At 35.1% G+C, this 22,740-nt stretch overlaps 1 protein-coding gene across 1 annotated transcript in view; it reads left to right on the plus strand.

Annotated features, from left to right (window-relative positions):
• Homer1 (homer scaffold protein 1) overlaps positions 1-22,740 on the plus strand; it is a 101,298-nt gene that overhangs the window by 37,071 nt on the left and 41,487 nt on the right. Inside the window, exons 3-5 of the mRNA XM_027401723.2 lie at positions 4,187-4,318; positions 7,651-7,743; positions 14,857-14,996. Coding sequence (XP_027257524.1) covers positions 4,187-4,318; positions 7,651-7,743; positions 14,857-14,996 — 365 coding nt within the window. The remainder of the gene's footprint in view (positions 1-4,186; positions 4,319-7,650; positions 7,744-14,856; positions 14,997-22,740) is intronic.

Consider the following 22,740-nt stretch of genomic DNA (forward strand, 5'->3'; position numbering starts at 1 on the left):
AAAATAGTGGTGAACAGCAAATTTCCATATTAGTCACTTTTTCATTATTATAACAATGCCAGTTATTGTTTACTTGTGGAGAAAAAGATTTATTTAGCTTATAGTTTTGAAGGCTAAATTGCCCCATGACCTACAGGGCATACATGTACACATACACATACTATAACCACATTTTTGAGTAGCAACAACAACAAAAAGTACAATGTTTATGGCAGTTGCTGTACATATACTTATTATTAATATTACTAGGCTCATAATTTTACATATGACCTAGTATGGTTTGAGGACTAAAGTACATTTAATTTAATGCTAAACTTGTAGTCTGATTTTTCATTATGCTCATTCCTTGTCTTTTTAACTATATTATAGGGAGGGTGGAGGTGTACCATGCATAAAGCCTTTGGTTTGTGTCAGTCACCACCACTACCACAAAGAAAAAGAAGGCGGGCTGGGATAGTAGATTTATTTCAGGAGCAGACCTTGTATTGAAGTCTTACTAGATTATAGGACCTCAGGGCTATATGTATTTTGTGTCTTACATATAAGTGATTAACCTGTGTTTCTCCAAATCATTGGTCTTAAAAGACTTGAGATGATGCTAGTTCATTTCTGTGAAGTGTTACTTAATGAAGAGGAGCTGCTCATCACTGTTTGGTTTAGTGAAGTACAACAGATATTAAATGTTATCTCAGCTGTAGACTGCTAATTTATTTTTCCTACTTGAACTTTCAGTTTCTGTAACTTATTGTATCACTTGACATAAACTACAAGTATAATGTACTTTCTTATTAGATAGGGTTCAAAAAGGGTTAAATGGAAATAGAGGATAACTGAAGTAGTCCATGTTTAAGAAGAAAAACTACACTGACGTAATTAATGTCCTTGAAGTTTTTTCAAGTTTTCTACTATCGAATCTCTATCCTTCTGTTTCATAATTGCCTCAAAAAGCCCAGAGTACCCTAAGTAGAAAATGTTCATCCGTTCTTTCTTTGTGCTTGAACTGTATACAAGAAAAAGGGTTTTTTCTTTGGCTTTGTTCTCTCTGTCTCTGTCTCTGTCTGTCTGTCTCTCTATCTCACACTCTCTCTGTGACTCTGTCTCTCTCTGTCTCTGTCTCTGTGTCTCGATCTCCTTGAACTCAAAAGTTCTCCCAAATTCTCGAATTAAAGTTGTATAGCAGCATTGTATTGCTTTAGTTTTCTGATGGTGATAGAGAGACCCTAGCTTGGCTTAGCCAGGTTCAAAACATTTCTGATTTGAAATGACACACTTTTCTACCTCTTCATCTTGAAAGGGCAAAAATTCTAGGTTTGAGAACTTTTTATTTAAAGCACTAATTTTTTATTTAAAGCACTAATTTTTTCTTTTAAAAAGTTCTTAGTTCTACCAAAAGATAAAGAAGAAAGAAAAAAAAAAGAGCGGTGGTGCACGCCTTTAACCCCAGCACTCTGATGGCTGAGGCAGGCGGATCTCTAAGCTCAAGGCCAGCCTTGTCTACAAAGTGAGTTCCAAGATAGCCAGGGAAACACAGAGAAACCCTGCCTCAAAAAACCAAAAAATTTCTTAGTTGTGTTCTAGCCAAAAAATTTAAGAAATAGATTTTCAAGCATAGGATTATTTTAAGTTTTTCTTCAGTGATTGAAGGACTAATAATACAGAAGCAAGGAGAAATCAAAATGGAGATTTGAATGGATCTCTTTAACAAGACACAATGAAGTTAATTTGAAATGGCTGAAATGAGCCCTAGTGTCCACCATCACATTGGTCAGTTTTTCTTGTTGCTTATTAAATGTAGTATCACCACCTTTTAATGGGGTTTGATGCCAAGTGCTCTTCTGACCTAGGACCTTCCTTAAATGTTTCTTGGAGAACACTGAAGGATCACCTAATCTAGAACAATGCTTGTTGGTCTTTATTTGATTTCCTCCACTCTCTGTCATATCCTTCTAGGAGCTTCACAGCTATTGATGCTCTGAAATTCCATTGTTAGCTATTTCTTCACTTTTCCCTAACCAACTCTTATAGGATGAACTCTATAACTGAATTGCCTCTCTTACTGTTGTATCTCAAATTTCTTGAATTGTGCTTGGTAGCTAATAGGTACTCAGAGAACATCAAACAAATCATTGATCTTTTATTATTGCTTGTTTATAATCTTCTTTCTAGTTAGTCCTTCTTTTAAATTTTTTTAAGATTATTTTATTTTATTTATTGTTTTGCCTGCATGTGTGTATGTGTACCATGTGCTTGCCTGGTGCCTGAAGAGGACAAAAGAGCATCAGATCCCGTTACTGGAGTTATATGGTTGTAAGCTGCCACGTGGGTTCAGGGAATCGAATCCAGGTCCTCTGCAAGAGCAGTAAATGCTCTAAACTGCTTACCCACCTCTCCAGCCCCTAGACTTTTATCTGATGACTGCTCCACAAGTTAAAAAAATCGTTAGCATGGTTTACATACCTAAAAGATATGCTAGTGGAAGCTGTTTTGAACTAAATAGTGAGGAAGCTTTAGAATGTACATATAGAAATTTTATACAAAGATAAAGCTCTCATACAATAATAGATAACATCTATTTCCTGCGAGAAAGGAAGTAGCCAGTTTCTGTTGTGCCATCTTCTTTTTCTTTAGCAGGATATACATGTCCATATATCCTTGCTAAAACTTTATCAGTTCCTGATAGTACATGAACATTTATATTTGTAGAGTTTCACTTGGTAAATGAATTTACATTTTCAGAAAATGTCAGACTTTCATTGCACATTTACTAGTTTGCTAGATGATAATTTCAAAGTTGACAACATAAATGTTTTTGTTATTGGTGCAATTATAGTTCTGAGTTTTAGGGGGCACCAGACTACCCAACTATAAATGATCCTTTCCTTTCCAACACTGGCAGAAAACATGAATTAATATTTTATAATAACTGTAATGTGTTAAGTTAGTCTTTATTAACATGTTAAAAATGCTATGTTTTCCAAGAAATTATGTGTGAAATAGAAATGATATTGCTACCAATCTGTATTTTGTGAGAAATAAAGTGAAAATACTTCTTAAGAGTTTGTTGTTTCCTTGAGTAGAGAAAAGGCCTGCTAAGTGACTGAAAGTCTTTTCTTTTGTATGAAAATATGTTTTGTGTAAATAAGATTGTAAAAAGCTTGGTTATACATTAAAATATCAAAATCATGTATATTTATTAATACATTATTTTGTTTTTGATTTAATTTTATTTTACATATGTGGGTGTTTTGCCTGCATTCATGCCAGTGCACCACATTCATGTTGGTTGCTTGGAAACTCAAATAGAAGGTGTCAGGTCCCCTGGAACTGGAGTCCCAGACAATTGTGAGCTGCTAATGTAGGCGCTAGAAATTGAATCCAGTCTTTTGAAAAAATAGCCAGTTCTCTTAACCCTCTTAACTACTTAGATATTTCGCCAGCCCCTTATACATTTTTCTGAAAGATTCTCTTAAGAGTAAAGCCTGTTTGTTTCCAGAGAATAGCATCTAAAGTTAATGAATATTGATCCTCAACATTCAGAGGGAAGAAGTTGACCACATTCAAAACTGTTTGAAGGCTTAGTGGTTGAGCACTTGCCTAGTATATGCAAGGTCCCGAGTTTGATGACCACTCCACCAAAAAGTCCAATTGCACTAAAAGCAAGATAAAAGTAGCTGCTAATATTTGTCCATTACCAACTTGTAAAAAGCGTAGATTTACAGGATACATCTTAGGGGACTTGGGTGCTAGCTCAATCAGTAAAGTGCTTACTTGTGCAGACATGGATCTGTCCCTAGCATCCATGTAGCACTGGGAAGGTGGAGACAAGTGACAAACCCTTGCTAGCCAGCCAGTTTAACCTAGTGGGAGACACTGTCTCAAAAACCAAGTCAAACAGCTTTTGAGGAGTAACATCTGAGGTTGTCTATCCTGCACAGGCACACACATGTACACACACACACACACCCTTACCCCAACACATACCCACAAAAACCTTTGAGGTCTTTGGATCATTAAAAATGTATCTATAGTTAGTTCTACTAGTTATGTATTTCTGTATTGCTACCACTGCAATTATTTTTATATGTTTATGGGTTACAAATGACCCTGGTTTTATATAGCTGAAATGGTCTTGTATTTAAATACCTATTTGCTTATTTTGCCTGGTGACTTTTGTTTTATTTTTCAGGCAATAATAAATAGCACCATCACTCCAAATATGACATTTACTAAAACATCTCAAAAGTTTGGCCAGTGGGCTGATAGCCGGGCAAATACTGTTTATGGATTGGGATTCTCCTCTGAGCATCATCTTTCCAAAGTAAGTTATTTCTGTAGTCTCTAAGAAAATCTTTATCTCTAATTTGTGTGTCTTATATATGTAATAGCAATTGGAAATTGCAAAATACAGGAGAAATCTATTTAATTTCTATGGTGAGAGAACTATAGTGACTTTAAAATACAAATATTAATATTATATTAAATGTTACATAAATAAGTACAAGCATAATAGTAACATAAAAATATAATTGGATTCTTCATAATTTTGCATGAAGATTTATTATACACATCCAGAATATTCACCACTGGTTAATAAGATTTCTTGTAGTGAATTATCTGTGTGGCAGGAAGTAAAAGGTGGGAATTACCTCTCCAGAAGGGATTTTGCTGAAAAAAATTAGTACCCTTCATTTGGAGATGGTCTTCAAGATAAGCAAACTCTTCCAAATTGTGAAAATACAGTTGACAGGAATATAGATTTCAAGTGGATTTTGTTATTCTTGTTTGTTCCTTAATATGGCAACAGTCATATGTAAGTTGTTGAGAAAACTGTGATTTGTTTGGATGTAGACTCTCTGAATGTCAGCACCAAAGGGAATTTCTTGGATGATGCTGATAAAATGAATTACAATGGCCAGAAAGAGTTATAAAATGCAGAGCATCACCAGGCTAAATACTAGAAATAAACAATTGTCCTGCCTATAAAGAAAGCCACCCCATGCTTACATCAGGAGCTTCTTGAGTTCCTGTGCATCTTATACAGAAAGAATGGATATAGAGAGTTGGAAAAGTACGCAGGAAAGACATAATCACAAGATACTAGGATGATTAGTGTAGCACGAATTCTAGTTGGTCTTAATAATTAAAAACCCAGAGACAGATACTGGAATTAAAGCTGAAGACCAGAGAAGCAAAGCCACTAGACAGTTTTCACCTCTACCAATGCTCAGACCAAAGGGGCAATCTTGTCCTCGGACTGCATCTGTCTCCACCAAACCTCAGACTCTACTGAGCATCTGTCTTCTCCTGCCTTATATTTCTCTCTAGTGCTGGGATTAAAGGCATGGGATCCCAGGTGCTGAGATCACCTTTGTGTGAGCTCTGTTTCTCTTTTAGACTGGATCAATTTCCTGTAGCTCAGGGTGGCCTTGAATTAACAGAGACCTGCCTGCCTCTGTCTCCTAAGTGCTGGGAGTAAAGGTGTGTACCACCATTGCCTGACCTCTATAGCTAACTAGTATGGCTAGCTTTGCACTCTGATCTTCAGGCAAGCTTTATTTGTTAATCATAAATAAAATATCACCACAGATTATGATGACTATTACTCACCTTGCTCTCTAGATTCTGTGTCCATAAGGCATAAAGATTTATGCTAAAACTTCTGTGCTAACTATTCTGTTTAAAGAGTTTGCCCTTTTAACAGAATTTCAGATGTTTTCATGAGATTTAGTATAAACAGCATCTGAAAATTAAATTATTTGAATGCATGGTAACAGATTCTTGTAGATAAATGCAGTTCATATGTATGTTAAACCTTAAGTTTATTAATTGTATGAATTGTTGAGATCCTTTAAAATGAGTTACTTTAAATGTCTTACACCTTTGTGAATATTTATTGACTTGATTTATAATTAGATAGTTTAGTAGTTGAAATAATCTACTTGGTTTTCTTGTAAACATTCCTTTTTATTCCTTTTCAATATAAAAGTTTAAGGCTCAAATTTTGAAGCTATTTTAACTATTATTTTTGTAATTATAAACCATTCTCTATAAAGCACTTATAGTCTGTGTGTGTGTGTGTGTGTGTGTGTGTGTGTGTGTGTGTGTGGCCTGATAGGACTCCTCTTAGCAAGTCTTACTTTCTAAATATATTTTGACCTGTGACATAGGTATGAGTTTTAGATTAAAGTTTCTCATAAAGCAATCTGGCTGAATATTAAACTTCCAGAAATGATCTCCTTGAAAAGTTATATGCATACTCTAACACATTAGGGGTTAATCAGACACTTTATAGAACATTCTTTGCTAATAGGGAGAAATGTTTTAACACATGAATTTCATGGTCTTTCACAACAAAGAGCTAAATTGTAAGTTGATTTCTGAAATAAACTTTCATGAAATGTCTTTTAAGCTTAAGTAATTTTGACAATAAATCAAATCCTTCATTACATGTTTCCAAGTTACTGAGTAGCTAGCAAATATAGTAAAGGAATAGTCATTTAAAACCTGTCAATCATACAGTCTCATCTTGCCTCCTCTTATTTGTTATTTGGGGTGTGTGTCTGGGAATGGCTTTTATGTTTTAAGAATTTTTTTTCCTCTTCAAGTTATAATATGTTTACTAGTTGTAACCCCTAGCATTTTTGAGTTTTGATTCAATGTTGAATAATGTGATATAATTCATATTTTTTATTGCCAAATCCAACGGGTGTTTTAAGTTATATGGAGAATAAAGTTTTCAGGTTTATTTTGTAGCCCACCTTACTCCATCTGAATATAGTGATAGAATAGCTTCCATGTCCCGAACAAATAGGCACTGTGTGTGACAGGGTTCTAAGGGGTTTCTAAGAATTAGCATTTCATGAATAATTTTTCATCCTAGTAACCTTTTATGTTATTCTTTTTTAACTTTATATTATTGCTTTCTATTACTGAATTGGCAGTTTAGAACTCTTTGCTAATGAGTTTTTTAGTTGTTAATGATAATCATAAATATAATGATATATATCTGTATGATATATAATACAGACATTATTTATATTCTATTAATAGTTAAAAGCTTTTTCTTAGTATTTGGATGTACAAATAGATACTTAGTAACTTTTTAAAAAAGCATAATATATGCCTGTCTACCGACTCATATGAGTCTTAATAAATTGTTTCTTAATAACCAGAGGAGAATATAGATAAACCAACTTGCCAACTTCTACCTTCTTCTTCTTCTTCTTCTTCTTCTTCTTCTTCTTCTTCTTCTTCTTTATTTTTATTTATTTATTTATTTTTTTTGCTTTTTGAGATAGAGTTTTTCTGTGGCTTTTTGGAAGCTGTCCTGGAACTAGCTCTTGTAGACTCACAGAGATCTGCCTGCCTCTGCCTCCCAAGTACTGGGATTAAAGGTGTGCATCACCACTGCCTGACCAAATTCTAACTTCTTTATGTGGTGATATTTTGAATAAGATTTATTACAGTACTTATGTACAGTGTTTGGGGTTTAGGCTTCTTTTCCCATCATTTTCATATTTCAAGCTGTGCTTGTTGGGAGGCTGTGCTGCTTATGTAAGAGTCAGTTCAGAAAATAAAGGAAAACCAAGGAAAAATGGGCTCTGTGGCATACTGCTACTTGGTTAATGTATATAGTCTCTGTGCGTTCAGTTTGCAGAAAAGTTTCAGGAATTTAAAGAAGCTGCTCGTCTTGCAAAGGAGAAGTCACAGGAGAAGATGGAACTGACCAGTACACCTTCACAGGTGGGTGTCATTGATCTGCTTTTATGGGTGAGCCTTCGTCACTTCAGACCTTCGTATCTTCTATGCCAGAGTGAAACTTGGAATGATGGCAAGATTAATTACCAAAGTAGTTATAGAAGTACACTGTTTAATTATTCTCTGGCAGAAAATATATCATTGTCTATAAGAATAATTTTAAAAATCAATATTAACCCAGATAACCTTTATGTACCTGTCTTAGTTTGAGTTTTTATTTCTGCAAAGAGACACCATGCCAACTCTTAAAAAGTAAAATATTTAATTGAAGTGGTTTACTTACAGTTTCAAAGGTTCAGTCTGTTATCATTATGGTGGGGAATATGGTGGTGTGTAGGCAGACTTGGTTCTTGTTCTCTGAATCCTCTTGAGTGAGCCTCCGATAGTTCAAATAACTCTTAGCACCATATTCCATGGTTTTCCTAGTATGGCCCTTTAAGCAGTGCTTAAAGTATTCCACTGCTTTCCAAACCCAAAGTACCAAAGTCTATATTCCTCCAAACAAACACATGGTCAGGCCTTTAACAGAAATATTCCACTCCTGGTACCAACTTCTGTCTTAGTTTGAGTTTTTATTGTTGTGAAAAGATACCATGACCACAGCAACTCTTAAGAAGTTAAACATTTAATTGAGGGGCTCACTGTTTCAGAGGTTCAGTCTTTTGGTGGGGAGCATGGCGACATACAGGCAGATGTGCTGGAGCTGAGAGTCCTACATCTTGCAACAGGAAGTCAGCTGAATGTCACACCGAAAGAAGCTTGAGCAAAGGAGACCTCAAAGCCCACCCCCACAATGACACACTTTCTCCAACAAGGCCACATCTCCTAATAGTGTCATTCCCTTTGGGGGCCATCTTCTTTCAAACCAACACAGTACCTAACAACAGAAGAACAAAAGCACAAGATGATCACCTGTGTGTTTGTTCGTGTTCTTTTATGCAGGTAATGGTAAGACAAATTTGGCCACCTAGAGGAACTAAAGGAGAGGCTCAGAAAACAAACAAAAATGCATTCATGTCCTAGAAGCTAGGTGTGACACACCAAGAAGACCCACAAGGGAAAGCAGGAAGGGAGTAGTTAAGAGGCAGAAAGAGCAAAGGAAATCTATGCCAGACTTTCTATTGGGATTTCATGTGGAGGAACAATAAAAATAGTTTAGGATTAGCTAGTTTAATCAATTTCATAGGCTCTCAGTTTCTGTTGGCTTTAATCTAACTCTGGAGTGATTAAGACTAAGAAATATGTTTCTGCAGTACAAGGCAAATAAAGAAAACTGGTTTGTTTGATACTAGCATGGTTAGTTTGACATCAAAGGCCTGTTCCCCTTTAGGCTCCTGGTTTCTCTAAGTATTGGCTAGTTCTAGGGGAGAGAAATAGTTTATCTAGCCAGACTGTTACAACATATTGTATAGTTGTGATGAGTAGAGTTGCTTATGTGCAAGTTTAACAACCTGAGTTCTCTCCCCAGAACTCACAAGGTGGTAGGAGAGGACCAACATCCATGTCGTCTATACCCTACATGCTTGCCATAGCTTGTGCACCCCCCAATACCCATGTTCTTTGTACCCCACATACCTGCTATAGCTTGTGCATCACCCCACCATACAATAATAAATAACAATAATTTAAAAATCAAAACATTACAAAATTTAAAACATTCTTCCTGATCTTAAAATCTACTTACATCTATTTGCTAAGCCTCACTAAATATAAAGAGTTCATTTTTATTTTAATTAGAAGAGTTCTGCTGAATGTGCTTTCGTCACAGACTAAATGAGTATTGTGAGAAACCAAAGCCCATTCTTCCTTACTTGCAGCAACCTGGGATAATGTGGGTGATTTTGTGAAACTGTGTTGCATCTCTTTTTCAAATGCTCTGGTACTCCAGTGATTCCTTTAAGCATAAAAGCCATTTAAAATTATGTGCCCATGTGTATTGGGAATTTTGATTCTTTAGGAGAATGAATTTGTTGTTACCAAAAGATACAGCAAAAAGCAATTTCAGTATGTAAATACACAAAAATATCAATAAAATTGTAGTGAAAGATACATTGTCATTGTATTTAGTTACCATTTTATAACTTAACATTGTGTTTAATTGCTTATAAACCATAAGTTAGTAAGCTAATTTCTTGTCTTTGATGGAAGGAATGTCTTTAAGCTTTTGGTTTGATCAAACAGATATAGAAAAGATGATCATACTTGAAAATGCTATGATATAAAAAGAATGAATAATCTTAATTTGATCAGCATTGAGATACATTGAAAAGATTTAATTTATCTTTTCAAATATTTGAAGCCTATTAACTGTGGGAGTCAGAGAGAAAAGTAGAAAAAACAATTTCCCCTTCCTCCTCTTCCCTGCATTTGTGACAATCTAATGCTTCTTTTTGTTTGAATGGAATAATTTAAATGGAATAACTGGTGAAAGTAGATGGTCAAAACCGTTAATTTTGAGGAGGTATGCTACATTAGTTAAGAATATTTAAGTGTGGGATGGGAATATAGCTCAGTGATAGAAAGAGACTGCTTGCATACCAGACTCTAGGCTAGATGCCCAACACCACAAAACAAAACCACATGGGGAGCACAAGATGGCTCAGCATATGAAATCACTTGTTGGGCAAGCCTGATAGCCTAGAACTGATCCCCAGAACCCACGGGGTGGAAGGAGAGACCCAACTCTTGACCCTAACCCTCATGCTGTAACATTCATGTGCCCTTCTTTATTCCCTCCCTCTGCTTCTCTGTCCCTCTGAACTTTCCTTTCCCTTCTACCTCAACAAATACACAACAAACAATAAAACACAAAACAAAGCATAAACACTTTCAAGTCAGACAAACTTTAGTATTTTTTCTGTGACTGGAGGAATGACTTAACTCAAGTGTGTTCATACATCTTAGCATGAATATTATATCACTTTATTGAGAGAGGTGAGTATGATAAGGATGATGGCAACTCATGGTTAGTGAATGGTGTGCATGCTAGAGCCGGGTTTGAATCTTGGCACTAACCTTTATTAGCTTTATGAATTAGGCGAGTAAGTGGGGGTGGAGGGATTGCACACGAAAAATAGGAATGAGACCAACATATTCTCAGGGTTGTTGTGAGACTTCAGTAAGGATTAGAAAATGCTTATAGATAGTACATTCTTAGGAAATATAGGCACCTGTTGCTGTTGATGTGGTTATAATGGTGAGAATAACAATTGCAAAGTCTTTAAATAGTGTCTGGCACATAACAGTTGTTAGGAAAACATAGATGCCATGTGTTTTAGCATTTCTGTTGCTTTGGTAAAGCTATGACTAAAAGCAACTTGCAGAGGAGAGCATTTATTTGGTTTACACATCCCAGGTCACAGTCCATTGAGGGAAATCAAGGCAGGAACCTGGAGGCAGGAACTGAAGTAGAAGCCAGGAGGGGTACTGCTTATTGGCTTGTTCCTCATAATCTGCTCAAGTTGCTTTCTTACATGACCAGGACCACCTGCTTAGAGTTAGCACTGCCCACGGTGGATTAGGCCCTCCCACATCAATTGTTAGTCAAGAAAATGCCTAGCAGGCTTGCCTACAGGCCAGTCTGATAGAGACAGTTCTTAATTGAGATCCCCTCTTCTCAGAAGATTAGCTTTGTTAAGTTGACAAACAGCAACCAGCATTACATACATCAGAATTCTCTTGAAGACTTATTAAAGCACAGTATAGTTTCTTATTTAATAGGTCAAAGATGAAACCCAGATATTTGTATTTCTGATTCCTTTTCAGGAAATACTGATGCAACTGGTTAAGGTAAGGGATTCTATAAATAAACAAGTCATTCCATCTACCTTCAAACCCTGAAATGAAAGGAATCTGGCATTTAGACAGAAGTTAGCCACTTCATATTCTTACACTCTTGAACTAAGGCTATATATACTTCTGCCTTAGTATGGAGAGAATTAAAGCTAGAGTGAGCCTGACAAAGTAGCACTGTTACTGTTAGTATGTATGGACAGTAAGTCTAGAACAGTAGAAAGGGAGTGGAACAGATTGGAGTGCAGGAGAATGAAGGGTACAGGCTCTTTTTGTCTGTTGGAATCAAAACCAACAGTTGATCTGTTAATCAAGAAAGAGAGCTAAGACATGAAAAACAGGTCTGTAATCCCAGGTACTCTGGAGATAGAGGCAAGAGGATTGTAAAGTATGTCGGGGCTACAGACTGAGTTTAGAGCCAGTCTGGAGAACTTAAATGAGTGAGATCCTATCTTAACATAGCAGTAAGTGAAAAACAGGGTCGAGCTGTAGCTCAGTGATCCAGTGCTTGCTGAATATGCAGGAGGCCCTATCAGTCCCCATTGTTGCGGAAAATGTGAGGAAACATTTTAAAGGATTCTTACTTAAAATTTTTATGTTAACATTCAATAATTTTAGTTCTGCAATATTTTAATCTAAAATATTTGAATGTGCTGTTGGCTTGAACCCTACATTTATCTTCTATGTTTTGATTCTAATAGACTAAGTAAACCAACAGTTAGTTGTTGTGGGAGGTCTCTGCAGGCTGTAAAGCCAGCAGGGAAATAATGCTGGTGAGGGAAGAATGAAATTTGGTTCAGCCTGATTTAGGTAACCAGTGCTGGGCCAAGATTTCTTAGAGTCCGACATCAGCTTGTATGTTTTGCCATATTTAAGCATAGCACAATTTTGGAAAAAAGTTTTCAAATAACAATTAACTCAATCTCGTGGGTACACAAAACTCAAGATGTTTACATTGAAACTTTGCAAAGTACATAGGCTTCATCCCTGAAATTATTCTGTTAACTTAGAAACAGTGTTCAAGATAAGGTCTAGGGAGAATGATTAAAGTAAACAATCCCTGTGGGAGTCAGAATTTGAACTGGCCCTAAGATAACATAAAAGTCACTTGGGCAGTTGTAAAGTACAAATGAAATCTCTCACAAAGATGAGTTTTATGGCCTAGAAGCAGTGCTCAAGGTTTTAGGAGGAAAGGTCTGGGATTAACAAATGTAATATTCTGAGCATTGTGGGCAGAACCTGGTTCAACAGGTGGCAAAGGATCACCAGGTTGTAAACTACATGTTCCCCACGATTCTGGGAGATTAGCCAAGTGTCTTTTCGCTCTGAAGAGATCAACTGTGAGCTTAACTTTCCTGGCTTCTCTGCAAGTTTTCTTCAGTTTTGTGGTTGGCTTTTTGCTTTGTTTTGTTTTTGTTTTTAAAGGTGGGTTTATTTTGGCTTGCAATTCAAAGGGATATGTGTTCATTACCGCAGAGAACGTGAGGCTGCTGGATACATTGCATCTGAAGGCAGGAGGCAGAGAGATGAATTCTAGGTTGTTAAATAGAGCTAAACCTTGGCAGTTGCAAAGATATCTGAATATCCTATTTTATATCATTTCTCTGATATATGGTAGTATATACAATATTATGTAAAAATACAAAGTGTATTATATATGTTTAATTCACCTGTGAATTTTATTTTACTTTATAACCATTTGCTTTTCAGATATTTTAAAGCATTTCATTTGGTTTTAGTTAAAATAACCACTCTAGTTTTTCAAATTTCATAATGTTTAATCTAATTATTAATTATCTAAGTACAGTTGGCATAAACAGTCTTGAAGGCAAATACAGCTGGCTCCCATTAGGTATTTAATGCAGTTACTGGGTGCAAAATTATATAAGCAGAATGAAGATTGACCTGTTAGTCATCAGCTTCAATCTGTTAGTACATCTTACAATATTAATTAGGCCTGGAAAGATGGCTCAGCACTTAAGAGCACTTAATTGTTCTTACAAAGGGCCAGAGTTCAGTTTCCAGCACCAATGTCAGAGAGCTTGCAACCCCAAGTAACTTCAGTTCTAGGGGTACAGCAATCTCTTCTGGGCTCTGTGGTCACATGCATATACTCACACAAACATATATATTTACACTTAAATTAGGAAATAAATCTTTTTTAAAAAATAATATGGGTTAGTTCAGATTCAGATTTTATTTTTCTTTTCCTTTCTATTCCTCTTCTTCCCCAGTTTTTTTGGGGGGGTAGGGAAGGGGTGCATTGTTTATAAATGTTTATTATTTTGCTAATCTTTAGTGTTGACATAGAATTATAAAAGGCCTTTAACATAATTAAAAGTTTCTTAGTCTTCTAGACTTTATATTTAGAACTCGATTAAAAAAAAAAAAAAAAAAACCTCTATGAAAAGTATTAATTTCGGCTGTCACAGAAGCAGTATCTTCAAAGTAAAGGTGATTCCTGTCAGATAGAATCAGAGGAAACCCATGGCCTCGCTCCATGCTGGGCACACACTGTGCCCTGTGCAAGAACTGTTACAGTTGTCAGGAACTGGGATTTCAGAGTGGTGGCTCTGAATGGTGACAGAACATAGGGAATAATTTACACCAGAGGATACCGGGATGCTTGCCTGAAATCTTAACTCTATCATCTTTATGTATCAAAATCATGAAGTTTCTCCCCCAGATTTCCCTGTCAAACTTGTGCACAGTAAAGAGAGGTATTGACAGTTTTACTGAAGTATGAATGAGGCAGAATGAGTCTTTCGTGAATGTTTATTAAATAATAAAGGGCCTGTTTTGGTTTAGCTAAAAAGAATGAAACTAAGGAAATTTCATTTCAGGCTTTATTAGAATTAGTACAGTCTGGTGAGGAAGGATGGAGCTACTAGTGCCCCACCCCGCCTTACCCTGGAGTAGGTGTACTATTCTTTGGTTTTCCTGAGATGTGCTGCTCAGCTGGCCTTAAGACACTCTCCTCCTGCCTCATCATCCTCTTAAGTGCCCAGCTGCCATTACTCATTCTGAAGTAATTCTGTGTGTGTCATTTATTCTATCTAGTTGCTTGAATTAATCCAGATACTTTCTGAATTGCTATCTTTATAATTTTTAATTATATTTTGGTTAATTTTCTTATTAGTTGCTTTCCTGCAAAATAATTGTCTTTCTTTAAAATCTAATTCAAATTTCAATTGCTATTTGATTCATCACAAGCAATTAATTTAGATGACATTGTGTTCTTAAACAAAAGTGTAACAGTTTTTAAAAGTCTCTTACTCTCTTGTCTCTCTTTCTGTTGTTTTAAAGGAATCAGCAGGTGGAGATCTTCAGTCTCCTTTAACACCAGAAAGCATCAATGGGACAGATGACGAAAGAACACCTGATGTGACACAGAACTCAGAGCCAAGGGCTGAACCAGCTCAGAATGCATTGCCATTTGCACATAGGTACACGTTCAATTCAGCAATCATGATTAAATAAGATGCATAAATGTAGACGCTTATTTGGTTTCTGAAACTCTTGAAGTTACAACCTTTGAGTGAAAATCCTAGGTCAGACTTCTTTAATTTATTGTTTTTGGCTGACTGAATATTTTCCGATATGTGTGGAAAAGGGGATAATTGAGTTAGTTATAGGAGAAACTTTTTTAATAGAACAAAACATAAAACCCTTCTATTTTTTAAAGACCCCGTTTGTTAACCAGTTTTCTGTTTTCATGTTTGTAACTTAAGACTTATACATTGTATAAGCTTTACCATCGTCCTAGAGGTGGCATAGCATGGTTTCACAGAAGACAGTAGACCAGGCATGCGGCTATGAACAGTAATGGCAGATTGTTTTGTGTACCAACAGGAGAGAAAGCTTGAATTGCTTCTGAATTTATCAAAGTATTCAGTATTCTAAAAGATACAGTGTATCCTAAATGTATTATAAACTAGTTATATTAATTATTGACCACACTGCTATTATTAGACTGTAGAGAGGAATGTGAAATCGTACTATTGAAAATATTTTTTTTAACAAAGGCTATCTGTAATCTGCCTAATATTAATTTTTACTCTTATTTGAATGCTTTTTACTGCACATTTGTTGGAAGGGCCAAGTTTTAGAAAATTAAATTCTTTGACAGATTAAAAGTTACAAAGTGAGATATTTCAAACTGTATTATGTGAATATTAATTTTGATTGGGCTATATTAAATAATAGGGGCATAGGATTAAACATATTCAATAAATACTGAGGAATCACATCAGACTGAGGTGGAAGGAAATCAGGAATGACTTTTAAGAATAAATGGGAAATTTTGAATTAAGGATGCATTAATATTAATTATACATAAGATAATAAGAGATTTTGAAGTAAGCTGCAAGTGCTTTCTTTCTCTAGCTCTGCAGACAGCTGAACTCAGGAAAACTTTCATTCCCTCAATCTTACTACCAGATATTCATGTTGATTTAGTGAGCAGTCTTTTAGCAAGACTGCAATTCTTTGATAGTATCACAAAAATTACATTATTTGATTATAAAAAATGATATTGTAGGATAGAATTTTAAAATATCTTAACAATTTAGTTGAGGAAAAATTTCCTTTGTATTAAGTAATATTTAACATTTCCATTTAAAAGACTGAACTGCATTGATTGTAATTTTATACTTAATTTAACACCTAAATTGAACCATCTATACTGAATAATGTGGCATTTAGAAATAACTTTTAAATTTAACATTTGTAGAAGATACTTCTAGTTTATAAACTTAAAATTTTCTAAATGTTTACTGTTTTACTAATCCTTAATGTTGATATTACTTCCCTAAAATTGATCCTCATCTACTTTTTTTTTCCTGTGTTTTTGAGTGGCTATTGGGAATCACTTTTTCCTTAAAGATATTGCTTCTGTGACTTCCATAACTTGTCATGGAGGATTTGACAGTTTTCTAAATAGAAAACCTAGGAGATTAATTTATGTTAAAGACATTTTATAATCATACAGTTTTTTATTATCTTAAGAATTCCCAACTATAGGATTTTATAAAAGTATTCCTTTGAGTTCAATGATACATGATTCAGCATTCATCTGCTTCTTTGGCTGAAAAAAAGATTCTCATGGGAGGTAGGTTTTTTACAGCTACTGTAAGAATTCCCGATTGTCAAGAAGATAGGGATCCTCAGAGATGGTATTATTCAAGATTTCCAAACTGTGGTAGTTTCAAATCAACTTCATGGGTTTTTCATGGCTTCTGAAAAAAGATTCAAGTAGAAAACATCAGTGAAGCTCACTGTAGTGTTTCAGTGTTGTGTGTGTGTGGTGCGCGGGCGCACACACATTGAATTACAATGTAAAGCTTCACAGTTTGAAAGCACATGCCTTTGGCTTATGAGAAAACCAATTCCTAAAATTTAGTTTATGTGTCCTAGGTCCAGTTACTCATTAGTAATGACTTTGATTTGATAGCTCAATTCTTCTGACCCTGCTCTAATATGTATATATGTATACATATCATAATATATACACAATAATTTTTTAAAAATTATGGGTGTTTTGCATGCAGGCATGTCCATGTCTGGTACCCATAGAAGCCAGAAGAGAGTGTCAGATCACCTAGAACTGGACTTATAGATGGTTGTGAGCCACCATGTGGGTGTTGGGATCTGACTCTTCATCCTCTATGAGAGCAACAAGTGCTCTTACGAACTGAGCCAACTCCCCAGCCTCCATTGTATTATTTTAAAAGTAAATCCTAGATACATAATTTCATCCACATTAGTTTCTTAAAACTATCTTGAACTTTTAAGGAAATATAATTAAGCTGTGACAGTTTTTGTTTTACCTAATTTAGTGGCATAATGCCCTACCTTGAATCATTTGCTACTTTCTTTGGTTTTTAAGAACTGTACTCTTAAAGTGTAAACATATGGGCTCTTATGTACTATTTAATTAAGTGTTATAGTACTGTTTTATGTCTCTGTCATATACTATGCAATAATAGTCTAATCAGATATGTTTTGAGGAATGAACACTCTTTGATATACTTCTTTAAATGTTTTCAAAAGCTTAGGAGATGTAAAACAGGAAGACCTTGAGAGTAAATGTTTGCTAATTTCTTTGAGGGCATGCTATTAAATCTTTTCTAAATTGTTTTTTTCTTTAAAAATTATTTTTAAATTAAATGATAATATCCTCTTAAGGTTGAACAAAAACTCATTGACAAACTGAAGTGACTTTTTAGGGTGTAATTTGAGACCATAGTCTTAAACTAGCGGGATCTAAAATGTAGTTAGATCCTAATAGACTAACCTGTATGTTTGCGTGTAAAAAAAGTTGTCCTCTCTCATTTAAGGTAATTGTTTGCTTCCTGGTGTCATTTGTGTGGGATTCTAAAATGTGTCATCTCAATAAGTGGTTGGATTTTTTAATAAGATTTGAGACAACCAAAATTCTCTCAAAAGTAGTTAGTTTTTTATTATTGTAGTGCTGTTGGAATGTGACACTGAAATATACTACTGAAAATTAAAATTTTTATTTTGTTAATTATAACTTTAATTCTCAGTGATACAGTATTATATTGATAAATAACTGCTATCATCTTTTTGAGAGTTCAGAACAAATATCAGCAGTTTGTGAAGCTATTTTTGTACTGGCAAATTTTGATAAGTTTGGCTACTGTAATGGACAATAGGCTCTTTTAAGCACTGATAATATTTGAATTCTTCTAATGTTTAGATAATATATTCTCATGGTGCTGATGGACTTTATGCATTTTGGAGGTACTGCATGTATCTTCTATTCTGTAGAGATTTTTCTGTCACTTCTTGTGTGTTTGCAACAACTCATTAAAAGGTGTATGCAGAAATATTTTCTAGTATATTGCTTTTTGCTATAAAACAGTATAATAATAAATACCTGGGTTAATCCACTCCATTTATATGTATTATCTAAGCTTCAGAAAGGGACTAGATTGAAATCTTATGTAGAGGTTTTTGTGCAATTTCAAAAGCTAAATTTCATTGGATATTTTAGGTAACATTTTAATCAATTTATTAAAAATTAAAGTATTTATGTTTAAGTGAGCTAAAGTATTCCAAAATGTACTTTTTATAAATTAAATACAGTTTGTACTTATTTGCAGATGTTACAAATCAGAAAAACTGAATAGTGTTAAGAGGTCTAAGAACCACCTGTCGTGCTGGCACACACCTTTACTCCTAGCACTCTGGAGACAGAGGCAGGCAGATCTCCATGAGTTCCAGACCAGCCTGGGTTATGTAGTGGGACATTGTCTCAAAAAGGGGTCTAATTTATCACATACGTACATCCAGGCATATATTTCCTTCCTTTTTAAGAAGTAAATAGAACTTCGAAGGTTATAGTTATGAGCTAAAGTAAAAATAATTGCTGTGGATAATTTTTGTTGGGGCAAATCTATAAAGCTTTGATTTAATTTCATAAGTGATTTTTACCACTGATAAAATTATAGACAAAGATTTTATATTGTACAGTTCCCTTAACTGCTATAGTTGTGAGTTTGCATTGTCAAACCTTAAAATTATACTAGATTTTTCAGAATTAATATGAAAGCTAAGATAACTTGAGATCATAACTTAGCAATTTAGATACACAGAATTTACCATAATTGTGAAAGGGGGTAGCATTGTATAACAAGTGCTGTCTTGTTAATTTGCTATTTAAATACTGATCTGCATTCTTCGTACGCCAAGAAGCAATTTATATCTTTTAAAATAAAATGAAACAAAGAATATAGTTCATCGACCAAGATTGTTAAGTAGTTTTCTGAATAGATACACCTAATTTTCTCTCTTAAATTTTTGGAAAACTACTTTTCATTTTCTGAAGTCATCCTAGATTTTGTAGAAATGTTAAAATTTGCCAAAGCCTTTTGTGAGGCAATCTCACTCAATATAGGTTATCTCTGTGAGATTCAGATATTTCTAAGCTACTTCATGATGGATTTTAGTCCCTTTCCCTTCCCTTCCCTGCTGTTACTAGTAGTGAAGAAAGGTATTGAGTAGTTCATCTCTAGTGGCTGTCAGCTTCTTTTTACAGCTGTGTGGCTGGAATTAGCTATGTGGTAACTGGCCATGGATGAGATTGTAGATAATTTTTAAAACTTTTAAAAACTCCTCTTTCTGTTCTTAGCAAACTGTTGTGTGGATTCCATTGGAGAGAGGTTTGTGATTTGGACAAGTCTGCTCTGACACATAAGGAAAATGCTTTTGTTTCTATTTGACTTTACTTTTAAGAGTATTAAGGGTTAAGACCAAGATATAACACACCTAGAGAGAGGCAGGCAAGCCACATACATAGGTGAAATTTGTGGTATAGGTGATGGTAAAGAATGATGAGGTCTGTGGTTAAGTAGAGTGTGCAGGATACTGAAGTTTTTAGAAGTGAAGCTACAGGGATACCATCTAGTGGCCAGCTGATTTCTCATCTAGACCTTTGAAACCAACCTGTAAGGATCAGACAAATGCTCGTTTCTTACATTAGTCTCACACCACATGAAAATAAAATGACAGTTTGCTAAAGTGTGTTGAAAGCATGCTCCAGCAGCTGCCTTCCTTATGGAGTATAGAACTTACAGGTCTGAAAACTGTTGAAATGACCATACACTGTGTTCATTTATATCAGTTTGCCATTTTTCCATTGACAATTTAGCTTATTGATCAATATATTAATTTTTATGACCTTTCCTGAATTGAAGTTTAAAATATTAGGACTTTGGAGATAGAAGGAACTTTGGCTGTTACATAGTTCAGAAGCCTCTTCATTTTACAAAGGTCGAACAGAATCGGTGTTGTGTAACCTTATCTGCTGAGTGGCTGGATTGTGTCAGAGAGTTCTCCACAAGTTTGGACCATTAGAGTCTAATCTGGCTAAGGGAGTTCTCTCTGTATAATCTATAAGAGTGCCACTTTTCAAACACACCCTCTTCAACGTTTGCCTCTGCGTGTTTAACTCCCTACTCTGGAATTCCCAACTTCCAAACTAGGCCTCACTGGCCTTAATTCCTAATTATCCTTCATATATTTCTACTTATTTTAGGTAAACAGTAAATAATGAATAGTTTTTTGAACAAATAAATGACCTTTTGCTTTTCCAATTATTAACTGGGATAATAGAACAAGATACATCAAAGTGGTTCAACTTGTTCATTAACGTATGCACACACATATTTAGTAGAACTAGCAAAGATACATATTTGAAGAATAGTCAGCTTAATGTCATAATTCTAACAAAAGGCTGATAATATCCCCTTTACTATCTATCTATCTATTTATTTATTTATTTCTGTAGAGCAGGCTGCCCTGGAACTCACTTTGTAGACCAGGCTGACCTCAAACTCACAAAGATCTGCCTGCCTCTGCCTCCCAAGTGCTGGGATTAAAGGCATGCATCACCACCATTAGGTTCCCTTTACTGTATTTTTAAAAATTTTTTATTAATTACATATGCAGTATTCTGCCTGCATGTATGCCTGCAGGCCAGAGGAGGGCACCAGATCTCTTTATAGATGCTTGTGAGCCTAGATGTGTTTGCTGGGAATTGAACTCAGAACCTCTGGAAGAACAGCCAGTGCTCTTAACCTGAGTCATCTCTCCAGACCCCCTTTACTATTGTTAATGGCCCCTTTTTAGAGAAGGAATTCACAAGCTAAACAATATTTAACATGCTGTTTAATATTCACATATTAAAATGTACAATTCAGCAGTTTTAATATATTCACATAGTTGTGCATCCTTAACTATAATGAATTTTCACCACTCTCCTGCACCTTGTCCAAGGTAAAACCAAACCTGTACCCATCAGGGATTACCCACTTTGCTTGCACATACGTACTCCCTTTCATCTCCAACACATAAACAGTCATGAATCTACTCTGCCTGTGCGGGCTTCTTTCTGTACATTTCATGTAAGAACTCATATAATGTGCACTGAGTCGTATGTTCAATCAGTGGTTACGCTTTAGAGGAATCGCCAGATGGTTGTGGCAAGCAGCTGCACTGATTTGCACTTCCTTCTCCAGACTATAAGGGTTCTTTCCTTTACATAGCACCAGGACTTGTTATTGCTTGTCTCCTTCAACCCGTCTGGTGCTGGCTTTGAACCCAGAGCCCCAAATGTCAGCACTGCACTGAGCAGCACCTTCTCCCTCGTCTTTTTATGAGCACCCTCCTCTGGGATGCATTTGTATTTTATTGTGATTTTAATTTCCTTAATGGCATCTTTGATATGCCTGTAGACCACTTGTGTATCTTCAGAGAAATGCTACTCAGTCCTCTACCCACTTTCAGTTGAGATTTGTCTCTTTATTTTTGACTTGTGGGAGTCCTTTATATAGTCTAGATATTAAACTCTTACCATGTAAATGATTTGCAAATGTTTTCTCTAATTCAGTAGGCTGTCTCTTTTTTGATGTGCTTTGCTGTATAAAAGTTTTAACATTTCTTTATTTCTGATTTATTTATATTTTTTTCATTAGTTGCTTCTGTTTTTGATGTCATATATTAAGAAATCAGTCAAAAGCTTTACAACACATACGTTCTTCTGAGTTTCAGCTCTTCAGTTTTAATCTATGATTCAGTTTTTACATGTGATATGAGGTAGAGACTTGCCTTCATTCTTTTATGTGATTATCTAGTTTTCCCAGCACTATTTTTTTTAAAGGCCATTCCTTTATTTAAAATATTAAAATATCTTGGCATTCTGAACAAAGACCATAAAAATGGAAATTTATTTCTGGGTTATCAGTTCTGGCCCATTGATACATTCTATCCTTATATCAGTATTTCATTGCCTTCATGATATTAGCTTTGATTAATCTTCCAAATTGGGAAATATGATTTGATTAGCTTTTTTCTTCTTTTTAAATGGTGACTCTTTAGTCCCTAAACGTTGTAAGCAAAGTTAATCCTATAGTAATTCCCTCTATACCTAGGTAACAAAGAGGACCCTGAGAGAGATATATGGATTGGCCTAGGCAGGGGAAAAAGACCTCCTGAGTACATTGGGGACTTGGGGGACAGGGTAGGGTGGAAGTGGAGAGGGGAGAAAGGAAGGGGAGTGGGAAAAATGTGTTGCTTGATTTTTAAAAAGTAATAAAAATACATGCATGCACATATATATATATATGTATATATATATATATATACATATATATATATATGAAACTC

Source organism: Cricetulus griseus, chromosome 2 (genome assembly GCF_003668045.3).
Source record: "Cricetulus griseus strain 17A/GY chromosome 2, alternate assembly CriGri-PICRH-1.0, whole genome shotgun sequence".
Classification (NCBI taxonomy): domain Eukaryota; kingdom Metazoa; phylum Chordata; class Mammalia; order Rodentia; family Cricetidae; genus Cricetulus; species Cricetulus griseus.